Here is a 12,809-nt window from a genome sequence, read left to right as displayed (position 1 = left end):
TTCCCTTTTCCACTTTCATTCTCGGTTGAGTCCAGTCCCCCCACTTTCCTCGTGAGGCCCTTTTCATTTGGGCCCTGCGGCCAGGGCGCCTTCCTTTGAGGCCATTGTGTACTGTGGCAGACGTGGACCGGGTGGTAGTGCAAGGACAGGCACCTCCCTCCCTATTGGTGCCGCCAGCTGTCTAGCACTGCATGGGCCTACGGGCTTGGTCTAAGCCGGACGGACTCCGCCCCCGACCCCGCCCCTCGCCTGGGTCTCTGTGTGTGTACCCTCCAGGGGTGGAGTGTCCAGCGAGTGGTCTCCTCCTCCGGCTAGTGCCGCCGCTGCGTCCCGCGGCCTCCCCGAGAGTCGGGCGGGAGGGGACAGCGGGTGTGGATTGGTCCTGACGGTAATATTCTGCGTCTCCCCGTCTCGGTGGCCTGCGCTCTGGGTTGCTCCTTCTCCGGATTGTGCATTTACGGCGATTACACGCTCCCTGCCCGGGCTGCCCACGCATCGTGGGCTCGTGCGTGTCGAGTCCGACTCGCGCACACGCGTGGCTCTGGGCAGATACGGCGCCGAGAGGCCAGGAGGGAACAGGGCACCGGGGAGGCTCGACGTTTCTCTCCGGCCAGGGGGCCCGGGGGCAGTCGGGCGCGGGCCACCGAGGAAGAGGGGACAGCCCCAGCCACCAGCTGTCGCCGCCGCCGCGGGCACAGTTCGAAGAGGGGGATTTAAAGACCGGAACGGGGCCCGGCCCGGAGAGGAGGAAGCGGGAGTGAAGCCAGACGGGCGGCTGGGACTGTAGACAGCCCGGGGAGGTGCGTCCACTCGAGAGCCGCATTCGGAGCGCCCTGGACGGATGGGGCTGCGGGCGCTGGACGCGCGAGGGGCTACTTTGTCCTTGCTCTGTCCACCTTCCTGCCCCCAGCGAAGGTCCGAAAGTGGCAGGGGCGGGGCCTGAGCGGGGAAGGGGGGGCACAGGCGTCCAGAAACAAAGCTTGGGACCGACCCCCACCCCTGGGGTTCCGAGATGAGAGGCCAGGAGCGAAAGAAGTGAACTCGCTTGTTTCTGCGCCCGCTCTTGTCAGTTCCTCACCCTCTCTTTTAAAATGGACCTGTTTTGTTTGTTTGTTTCTTGGTTTATTTGGCTCTTCACTTGGGGCTAACTCTTTACCGCGTTGGTTTAAAGAACTGTGCGTTCCTGTGTCCAGGTTCCTGTGTCCGTACTTGGTGGTTTTAGCGGGGAAGTATCCAAGTCCTGGGTCACTGTTGACAACAGAAGTGCCCCTTATGCTCCTATAGAAAAATCATTACGTTTGTATAACTTGGCAAAATCCGAACAAGAGTGAAAGGGCGGTTTTCGAGTGAGGGTCCCAAAAATGTTTCCAGAGGTTTTAGTTCTGGTTTTTTTGAATTGGGATTATGGCAGGGAGTGGGAAAACATGTTCTTACCTAGTTGGAGGAAACCTATGTAAGTTTTTAGTTGTTGTGACTTGGGTGTTAATCAAGCCTTCCCTACTTGAAATGGGAGAAGGATGCATCTTTAACTCTTAGTGTTCCAAATATGCAAATCGAAGGTTATTGCTCCAAACCTGTTGTGTGTAGAGATTGAGAGTGCAAATTGACACCCTATTAAAGAGTTGAATCTGGGACCTTGAATTTTGTTCTCATTGATGGAGGAGCATGTAGTGGGTTCCCGTTCATCATGTCAGTTTTCTGTTGGGTAAGTATTTTCACGACCAACTAACTTTTTTCTTTTCTTTTTTTAAATTTTCAAAGAACTAAGATTCCAGATGGCAAATTCTATGAACGGCAGAAACCCTGGTGGTCGAGGAGGAAACCCCCGAAAAGGACGCATTTTGGGTATTATTGATGCTATTCAGGATGCAGTGGGACCCCCGAAGCAAGCAGCCGCAGATCGCAGAACTGTGGAGAAGACTTGGAAACTCATGGACAAAGTGGTAAGTTCTGCCGGACTGTGCCTGTGTTTAGCCCTGTTTACCCTGGAAATGATTGCTCCAGTTTTATGTATACTGCTAATTAATGATAACTATTGTTATGGCAACAGTCTTTTGATTTAGATTGACCATTTTTCATTTTTCTTACATCCACTATGTGTTTTGAAAAGTTGGATTCAGAGCAAAAACTTTTTTTTTTTTTTTTTTTTTAACCTTTTGTCCTACTCTTCCAGGTTCAAAGTTCCTCTTATATGACTCAGATATGCAAAGTTTTTACTGGTTGGCTGTTCTTTGTTGGTACATGGACATAGAATACTTAGGGAGCGTGTTTGTTCTATCTGATGTGAGGTTGTATTGTTATTAGATAGCAAAAGAGTGAAAACAAGTAATTTAAGAAGTCTTTGATGGACCACTCATGACAACCACAATGTATGATGCTGAGAATTTTCCTGGGAAAAAGCAGATTAGTCCTTAAGTGAGGAAGCAGTGTTTGAGAGAGTTTCCATTTTCATCTTTGAGAATTCATCTTCATTAAGAACTTTTTGTTGTTGTTAATGGTACAGTTTCTTTCATCTATTCCATTTTGAAACAGGAAACCTTTTTGATTGCACATTGTTTATCGTGAAAGGAAAATTTATGATGGAGGTGTGGGGTTAAGAGTATCAGAAACCTCTGTGGTTTCTGCATGTTGCTTTCAGATAAACGACAATTTCACAAGATGAAATCAAGCTAGAGGTCAGAATCAGAATAGTTCTTGCTTTTGAAACAGTAGTCCTCTCCCCTAACATATTTTAGCACCTTATGATTTTATTTCATAGATGTTTGGGGCTAATCATAAATGTACTTGATTCAGGATTTTTGATATCTTTATAATTACGGAAACAGAGGATTAGAAAACTATTCCTGGTTTGTAAGGATATGCTAAAACCTCCATGAAATCAAATTGGTATCAGTCACTTTTACTTTGGTTTGTAACTCTGTGCAAAGATTTGTCACAGAAAGCCACCGTCAGTGGGGTTAGCAAAAACATGAAGGTGATAAGATTTACTTTATTTTCATTTATCATTATGCCAAGTATGATAGGCCTGTCATTCTGTGGCCGGTGGTACTAAATGCAGAGCCCGATTATTTCTGCCAGATAAGGATCCTTACTTTTGGGCTTCATTGTGACCTATTTAAGCTTCTGCCAAATTTATTCAAATTGTGATATTAAAGTACTCCAGGCAGAATGATGTCATAGTGACAGAACTGCAACTTGCTGCTTGAGGTCAGGTTTTGATTTTAGCATTGGATACTTAAGAATGAGGAGTATGTAGTTGGAAAAAGTGCATATATATATATATATATATATATATTGGCAGCACAATACTAGCTGCCTTTGCTTTTTGAAAGTGTATGCAACTGAAGGTCACTCTCATTGCTTAAGTCATTATAAGAGAAAGAATAAGAGAAGGAATGCAAGCTTCTTCTCTAACTTCTCTATTGTTTGAGTGGGCAAAAAGTGGGTCAAGATTCTCCCAGGGAGCTGCTCCTCCCACTCCACCCCCTCCTTTGAGTGGTCAGAATTTGTACACACCGTCAAATGAAAAAGATTTATGTAAGGAAGTGGTGAGCTGTAGTTAATATAAAGCTATTTTTTTGAAACATTAAAAAATGTGTGTATGATTTGGTCTATAACTGATTGTTAACATAAGTTTTATCCACTTTTTAATTATTTCATCCTGGGTTATGGTAAAAGAGATAGGTGTTTGGTAGTTAAGCTTCTGCCATTGTTTATTTTAACTCTTTTGTGGATTTGGGTTTAGCCTCTGTTTCAGAAACCTGACTTACAAGGAAAATGATTATCTCAAGTCTCTACTTAGTGGAATGTGGGTGCGGGTGTTGGCAAAGGTGCATTGTTTTACCCCATTTGTTTTCATTATTTGTCCGTGATGAGAATTGTTGTGTTCACTTATGAATGCATTCGTGGACTTTGCAGAGGGAAACTACATAAATCATGTAAAAGAGTTCAAGATATTTGTTACTGTTCTATCACACACTAATAAAAAGGCATTGGCTGAAAATATGTGTTATTTAATTGTGTTCTGAGAAGCATTCCATATGTATGTTTATCTTTTCCTCTTTCTTTGTCAGTGATGAAGGAAGTGGTTCATAATCTCAACATTGTCCTAGTGATTACATTAGAAAATTTATTATTAGTCCAAAAGTTAATCCCTTGATACATTACCTAACTGTTTTGTAAAATAACTGTAATAGTTTGGGTTTAGCGTGTGAATAACATAAAGTCATAATTTCAAGTCTAATTTGTAGTTATATAAAAGGCAGGGTTAAGTGAGTGTTTAGTTCGCATTTTCTTCTTTATGAATCTCTTTAGGGGCAGATCTTAGAAGTATAAATGAGAAAATAAGCTCTAAGTTTAGTCTGTCTCACCTACATACAAAATAAAAAAAGTTATTTCACAGGGTAATATGAAGCAGTCGAGTAAGTGTGTAGTTTACCATTCCCTGGCTTCTAGAATTTAAAACCATCAGCTGAGATTTCAGTTCCAACTAATTGTTATGTTTTCAGAAGGAAGGTTTTCTATATACAAGGTCACCAAGAGTAGGAGGGAGTCATTGCTCAGTTCTCTTCTTTATAAGATGTAAAGTGTTTTGTAACAAAATGTCAGTTGCGTAGAATTAGCAGAGTAAATTTACTCAGGAAAATAACAGTAGCATATCCCAAAGCAATTTATATTTTCTGGCCTTGGCTCTATGTGTCAGGATAAGTCAGTAGCTGACCTCAAGTCAGCTCATGTCTGCTTGATACAGTGATTGAACTATTACTCATGACTGTACATCTAGGTTCTGTTCCAAAGCTATTGCAGATATGGAGTTTCTTTTTCTTTTTTTTCTTTTTTTTATATTTTTCTGAAGTTGGAAACGGGGAGGCAGTCAGACAGACTCCTGCATGTGCCCGACCGGGATCCACCCGGCATGCCCACCAGGGGGCGATGCTCTGCCCATCTGGGGCATTGCTCTGTTGCAACCAGGGCCATTCTAGCGCCCGAGGCAGAGGCCATGGAGCCATCCTAAGCACCCGGGCCAACTTTGCTCCAGTGGAGCCTTGGCTGCAGGAGGGGAAGAGAGAGACAGAGAGGAAGGAGAGGGGGAAGGGTGGAGAAGCAGATGGGCGCTTCTCCTGTGTGCCCTAGCCGGGAATCGAACCTGGGACTCCTGCACACCAGGCTGATGCTCTGCCACTGAGCCAACCGGCCAGGGCCAAGATGGAGTTTCTTAAACACTTCATAAACATTTGTTGAGGGCCTACTATGTTCCTATTAAGTGCTTTTTACTGGGAATGTGCAGTTAGTTACATTAAGATGTAATGCTGCCTTTGATTTGTAAGGAATTTGGAGACCAAGATCCGAGCCAGGCACGAGAATGGATAATTTCCATGTAGTATGGAAAGGACTGTAATACAGACTTCTACAAACTACAGGAGGAACAAAGTAGAGAACAGCCTCCTTTTTTTCGGGCCGCTGCCTTTAGGAACAGCATTCTTGTGCTCTTGTTGGAAATGCTGAGGTGAGGGGAAAGAAATGATTGCTAATCAGCATGGTGGGAATGATCATTTATTAATGTGAGGTTCCTGAGCATGATCTTCACAAACGTCTTAGCCAGGTGATGGAAAGTGGGGAGGAAACAATTTTCTATCTAATAGATACTAAATGTACTGAGCATACGTGGCTGTTCAGGAAATTAAAAAATAATTAATTGATGCCAAAGAGCCAAGAACGTTGAGTACCTGCCTGCATTTTTGAATTGCTGTCCTTGTCATTTACTTGGAATTACATTACTAGAAGAGTTTTAAAAGCCTTTAAAATGTGATGCCAAATGGCCTTTTGTGCCTTTTACCCTCAGCACATTTGGTACATTTGTCAATCTTGGAGGAATAAAACTTATTCCCTATTTTTATAATTTCATTGTAACCATAATATATTTTAAAGTTTGTCCATTTAAGAAGCTTGTATTATGTACAGCTATTTGTTGGGTTTGAGACTGTCATCTTCATTGGGCCCTTTGGACAGGGAATACCATTTATTTAAAGAATTCTTCACATATTTTCTTTTCCTTAGTGAAGTTGTTCTGTATTGGCAGAATTACAGGCCCTAGCATGCTCAGATAGATGATAACACATTAAGTGTGCAATTGTGTTTAGTACTGAGTTAGGCTTTGAATTTGTGCTTAAATAAATGAAATGATCCCACAGTTTGCTACTGGTCACTTTTAGTTTCTTATTTATTTATATTAAAAATTTTTATTGAATTTATTGCAGTGACATTAGTTAATAAAATTATGTAGGCTTCAGTATATAGGTTTCAGGTGTACAATTCTATAATGCATCATCTGTATATAATGTAGTGTGTGTTCACCACCCCCGGTCAAGTCCCTTCCGTCACCAGATATCCCCTCTACACTGTCTTCTACCACCCCCCTTCACTTTTCTTCTGGTAATCACCATGCTGTGTATAAAGTTTGGTGTTTTTTTTCTCTGACTGGCTTATTTCACTTAGCATAATGCTTTTCAGGCCCATCTTGTGTTGTGCTACTTGTCACTTTTAGAAACCTTTTGATAATATAAAAGGTTTAAAGGAATCCTCCCAAGGGCTACCTTGGCTTATTTTTTGTGATGTAGGGCAGTGGTCCCAACCTTGGGGCCACCATTTGGTACCAGTCTGCAGAGGAAAAATAAATTACATTATTTCTGTTTTATTTATATTTAAGTCTGAACGATGTTTTATTTTTTAAAAATGACCAGATTTCCTCTGTTACATCCGTCTTAAGATTCACCCTTTTTAAAAAAAATTTTTTAGATTTTATTTATTCATTTTTTAGAGTGAGGAGACAGAGAGAGAGAAAGGGGGGAGGAGCAGAAAGCATCAACTCCCATGTGTGCCTTGATCAGACAAGCCCGGGGTTTCGAATCGGCAACCTCAGCGTTCCAGGTCGATGCTTTATCCACTGCGCAACCGCAGGTCAGGCCAAGACTCACTTTTGATGCTTGTCTTGGTCACGTGATACATTTATCCATCCCACCCTAAAGGCTGGTCCATGAAAATATTTTCTGACATTAAACCGGTCCATGGCCCAAAAAATGTTGGGGACCACTGATGTAGTGCACACATGTATCAAAAGCCTTAATCAGTAATCTTTTAAGTTGTATAATATTTTAATCATTAAGATTTTGAATCGATTTCTTACCTTCTTTCAAAGTTGCTTTATATACTGACTGTTGGTCAACTCATTCCTTTATCATATCACAACTGTATATATTGAAAGTTTATAATTGGTGATGTAAAATGTAGCAAGTGCTGCAGTATGGTATAGATAAAGTGCTGTGAGATAGTACATGGTGGAGGTGAAAAGTTGGTGTAGAATGCCACATGGTGGAAGTCCAGGTATTAATTTGTATGTTTTTGGTTCTAGGGAGGTAAAGAACATATCAGGTTGAAGGAATGTTGGGTAAATAGAGATTGTGGAGTGAGAGAAGGTATGTTAGAAGAAAAAGAGGCTTTGGCCACTCTGTCAAGGAATTTGAACTTTATTTGGTAGACAAAGAACCATTGAAGTCTTTGAGCAGAGAAAAAAATCAAGGCTATGGTGTAAGAGATTAATTACTCTTTTGACTCTACAAAGGAGGGTTAAGAGAAAAGAAACTTTAAAGTAAGAATAATGATCAAGAGAAATTAAAACAGACGGGGCAAGAAGTAAAGAAAAACTAAGCTAGAGAACTGATAGTAGATAATAGCAACTGTTGGTTCAAATATGGGAGGTATTTTGGAGGTAAAATCCATAGGCCCTGCTGACCCTTCAGATATAGAGAATGAAAGAGGAGAAGCGAAAGTGACTCTTGTGGTTTTTAGCTTAGTTGACTCTGAAGCAGTGATGCCCTTAATGAGATAAGGAACATAGGAAGAAAAAGAGGAAGCTTGGGAGGTGGTGCATGATAAGTTTGTTTTTGACCATGTTGAGTTTTACATGCCAGAGTGAAATTCATTTTGAAGTCAGAAAATTGAATTTGCAGTTTAAGAGAGAAGTTGAAACTGGAGACATATGTTTGGTTGACATGCCCATAGATATAGCAGTTTAAACTATAGAGCAGTAAGAGATTTTCAAGGCAGAGTAGAAGGTGAGAGACAGTACTTAAGAGATTGGAATTTTTGGCCATGTGTCAGGTTGTATCTGTAATTACATGGCAATGAAGAAAAAAGGACCCCTCAAAGAACAGGAAAAAGAACCCCTCAAAGAACAGGAAAAAGAACCCCTCAAAGAACAGTGATGAGAGAGGTAGAAAAGAATTAGGGCATTTTGATTTTTTTGGGTAGAGACAGCTGCAATTGGGAGATTGTTTCAAAATCTGAGAAAATCAAATTTAAGTGGAGAAAACCAGGTAGGATGAAAATTTAAGAAGTCATTGAATTTCACGAGTAGAGGCAACTGTTGATCTTTCAGAATAGTTTCACTTATGTGATGGGACTAGATTAAAAAGAGTGTGCATTATTTAAATATTGTTCTGAAATTGCGACAGGAGGGAAGGAAGGAAGTTACGATAGCCTCAGGGTTTGAGCAGAGCATAACTTTGTGTGTGGGGGAGTCACAGGAGTTAGTAGATTGTGTGGAAGGGATGTGGGTAGGGAATGATTTAAAATATAAAGGAAGTAGTAATAATTGATAAAGTGGTGTCCTCAATTATAAGGGTGGGAGGGAAAGGCTAAGAACAAGTAGAAGAGTAAACCCTTTGTAAATAACTTTTGCTTAGACAAAAAGGAAATAAATATATAAACAGAAGTTTTGAAGTAATTTGTAAATTTTGTGTTGGGTTGTCAGGAATTGATTTAAGGTATAACATTTGCAATGTTTAAACTGTGTTTTAAAATTGTAAGTCGCAGAATAAACAGTTTATATTTTAACCACTCTTCTGACAATTAGGTGGGTAAATAAGTAAAATATTAAAATGGAAATCATTTTTCACACTGTACATTAAAATTATCTTAGAAACATGCTGTGATTTAAATGATGCCAGGATGCCTAGGCCCCATCCTGGATTTGATTGATTCTCGTGTCACTGTTCATAGTATGCAGATGCAAGCACACTGCTTCATGCAGTAATTTGACTCTTCCTTTTTCCATGAGAAGTAAATCAAAAGAATCTTTACCCCCTGTATTTGATATTATCAAATTCTCCAAACTTTGTACTCATTTTTTAGACAGGTTTATTCAATATATTTTAGACCTATTTGTATTGTTAGCTTACGACTACTGAGAGGTTTTTTCTTTGTTCCTTTCCTCTTGCTCCTTCTTTTTTTCATCAAATATGTATTTTTGATCCACATCCACTATATACAGGATTCTACAGTAGGGGATGGAGATTGACTAGTGAGATAGATATGTTCTCCTCTCTTAAGGAAGTTCCATTATTATTTGGAAAAAAGATTGCAAACAAATGAATACACAATTGACATTTTGACTACAACAAGACAGTTATATAATGATGCTTCTTATATCAGTCTTCTAAAGAAACTTTCATTGAAAAACAAAGAAATTGGTAGTTTCCTCCAAATCCTGCTATAATTAATGTACTAGACTCATAATCAATATTATATGCTGACTTTCTTGTTTTGCCCAGTTGGTATTCCATGTATAAAGAGTGCGGTATTACTTTTATGCTTTTTATCTTTTCTACTGGATACATTTTGTATTTTTGTATACTTGGTGATGATTGTGGAATTCAACTGGAAAGAGTCCAGACTTCTCATAGATGCTTTTTATCATGATGATATACTTTTATATATATAACTGCAATATGGAACCTCTTACACCATTTACATAATAAAACCAGAGACAATGCATTCTGTCAGGCTTTCCATATTGTCTTTCTTGTCTTTTTTTAATTTCTTGACAGAGACAGAGAGAACGTGAGAGAGAGGGGCAGATAGGGACAGACAGGATGGGAGAGAGATGAGAAGCATCAATTCTTCATTGTGGCACCTTAGTTGTTCATTGATTGCTTTCTTATATGTGCCTTGACCAGGAGATACAGCAGACCGAGTGACCACTGGCTTAAGTCAGTGACCTTGGTCTCAAGCCAGCAACCTTGGGCTTCAAGCCAGTGACCTTTGGGCTCAAGCCAGTGACCATGGGGTCTTGTCTATAATCCCACGCTCAAGCCAGCAACTCAGCACTCAAGCTATTGAGCCTGTGCTCAAGCCGGCACTCTTGGGATGTCAAACCTTGGTCCTCCGCGACCCAGTTCAAAGCTCTATATATTGTGCTGCTGCCTGGTCAGGCATCCATATTATTTTAACATAGGATATTTCACCTCTTGGGTACATTCGTTCATTTAACTTAACTGAATGCTTTATAAAATGAGGTGTGTTTATTAATGAAAATCTGCCATGGAATAGACACAATTTCTTACTGTTGAAGTTTTCATTTGCTTCAGTAAACTTTCTTTCATACTTTTAGGGGGCTGGTTTGAACCCTGTTTGCAAGAAAAATGTTAGGTGACCTAATACCTCTTTGTTACCTTTTGGCTGGAAATTTTAATTAAGGTGTTGTCAGGAAATTCTTTAAATGAAAGAATGTTTCAAGAATAATTAAGAGCTATGAAAATTCTAGTGAATTCTGTGTTCATATTTGTAGCTTTACCCTGATATGGTTGAATATCTATCTATCTATATACTGTATATATATATATTATATAGATGCAGAATTCATGTATTTATTGAAATACATATGTAATATGTATAGATTAGACATGTATTTTTATGTATGTAAAAGATAGCAAACATGTAAAAGAAGTCTGATTAAAAATCTGTAATAAATTTAATCAAATACACCAGGCAGTTGTATACTGTAATGGAGAGAGTGTCTGACTCAAGTCTAGACATCAGGTTCCATTTCTGTGTTTTAGTATTGTCATGTCAAACAAAAGGAGGGTGGTGTTCTTGGTGATCTCCAAGGTCCTCTTTAGCTAGTTCTAAAATCCTTTGAGTCAATGAGTGTAATGGAATTTTTAGCTTACTTCCAATACTAAGTGTTTTGCCTTGTAATTTAAAAGCAAAGAGTAACATTGCTAATGAACCAATCCTTTATGCACCAGTCGGTGCCCCTAAAAGTTGGTCATTGTATAATGTGATTGCAGATTGGTTCTTTATGTAAGCTCTTCTGTGTTGGAACCCACTTTCATTCTAGGAATTTCTATAAGAGGTCTAAGTTGCTTGAATCTGAACTTGATCCTTGTGGTGAGCTTGATTTTTCTCCTTAATATGCTGCTTTTTGAAAAGCAATTTTTCTTTTCCTGGCTTCTGCAGTTCCTACACATATCAGGCACTCAATAAATATTTATTGAATTAAATTGAATTTGACCTGCTTAGAAGGCACAGTCCTGGTGTAGGATTAATTTTCGGCAGGAGCTGTCATAAATCACAGAGTTTAATACTAATCCACCCGATGAACTGCACACTCAGCGACATATGGTAGTTCGGCATTATATGGTGCGCCTTCCCAAGTGCAACTTTAGAAAACGGTGTCGCCTGCAGGAGCCTTGTAAACTGACTCTAGCCTATTTCAAATCCTCTTGTATCACTCACCCATGGGTTTCCTGTGTCCCCACCTTTTTGAAAGACTGCATTGACTCTGCCCCTCACATACCCTACACTCTGGTGTCTCAAGCCTTTATACACCACTTTGCCTGGGAATATTTCTTTGACAAATTTAGGTTGCCTTTCTTAACACTCCACGTAGATATGAGTGAGCTGCATCATTTCTTCTCTAGCGCTTTGTACATTCCTCCTTTGCAGTCCTCAGATTCTCCTGTAATTAATTCTTTTCTAAGCCACTAGTCATTTTCACTAGAAAATCTCTGAGGACAGGTCTGAGATTTACTTTCTTCTGTATTCCCCAGGGCCTGAAACAGTGCCTGACGTAGACATTCGTAGAATTAAAAAATGAGTCCTGAAGTTCATGTCAATTTGAAAATGGAATAAACTACAAATGTGAATGAGTTTAGCTGGGGATCATTTATTATATGCCTGATTCTAATTAAATTGCGATATAGATAGAAAGTAGATCAGCCTGAGATCCAGAAGATGCAGACTCTTGTATTGGGTTGATGACTTCTTAATAGTCCCTTAATCTTTGTAGTTCCTAGGTTATCTGAAAATGAATGGATTGGACAGGATCTTTGCTAAGATTCCTTAGAGCGAGAATTGCCTTGCTCCTAAGTTAATTATAGAGAACTAGCTCTCTTCTGCCAGAGTCCTTGAGGCAGGAAGTATGTTCTAATCATCTATAATTTCCTGGCACAAAGCTCAGTACCTGGCATATAGTAGTTATTCAAACAGTGTTACTGAATAAAGTGATAAATTCCCAGAGAGAATTACAATTTAAATAAAGCAAATGAGAAAAAGGTCAGGTAGAATATAGTGAATTAAAAATGTGTAACATTTAAAAGAATCTTTTAAAGAACAGTTATTTGGAATGTCTGAAAAAAGTGCAGGGGAGAAATTTTTTATTTATTAGTTAAAATATTCAACAGTGGAGAAGATGAATTTGAAACTGCCTAGTTCCCTGACTACAAGTTAATAATTTACCAGTCTGTGACATGTTGTACCAAATTTTCTGTTGTTGAAATTAAACTGCTCCTGCTGTAGGATGTTGGTAGTGATATTTATTAAATCTGTGCATTCTTGTGATACTACCTTTTAGTTTTAAGAATTGAAAACTATGTCCTATTTCAACCAGGATCTGTCAAATCATTGTTGTATTTGTGACTTCATCAGTCATTAGGGGAGAATGAGCTCTGACTATATCAAAATGTCACAAA

At 39.6% G+C, this 12,809-nt stretch overlaps 1 protein-coding gene across 8 annotated transcripts in view; it reads left to right on the top strand.

Annotated features, from left to right (window-relative positions):
- The first annotated feature begins 252 nt into the window (after positions 1-252).
- The window catches only part of CBLB (Cbl proto-oncogene B), a 234,404-nt gene continuing 221,847 nt past the window's right edge, over positions 253-12,809 (top strand). For 3 of the 8 annotated variants that reach the window (XM_066348062.1, XM_066348061.1, XM_066348060.1), the window contains exons 1-2: positions 270-800; positions 1,762-1,943. In XM_066348062.1, coding sequence (XP_066204159.1) covers positions 1,776-1,943 — 168 coding nt within the window. In that variant the 5' untranslated portion in view covers positions 270-800; positions 1,762-1,775. Of the gene's footprint in view, positions 916-1,761; positions 1,944-12,809 lie in introns of all 8 variants that reach the window. The other 5 variants (XM_066348064.1, XM_066348063.1, XM_066348058.1 and 2 more) reach the window with 4 other exon arrangements.

This window comes from Saccopteryx leptura, chromosome 8 (assembly GCF_036850995.1).
Source record: "Saccopteryx leptura isolate mSacLep1 chromosome 8, mSacLep1_pri_phased_curated, whole genome shotgun sequence".
Lineage (NCBI taxonomy): Eukaryota > Metazoa > Chordata > Mammalia > Chiroptera > Emballonuridae > Saccopteryx > Saccopteryx leptura.
Note: the sequence above shows the minus strand (reverse complement) of the source record. Positions and strands in the feature narration are given on the sequence as shown.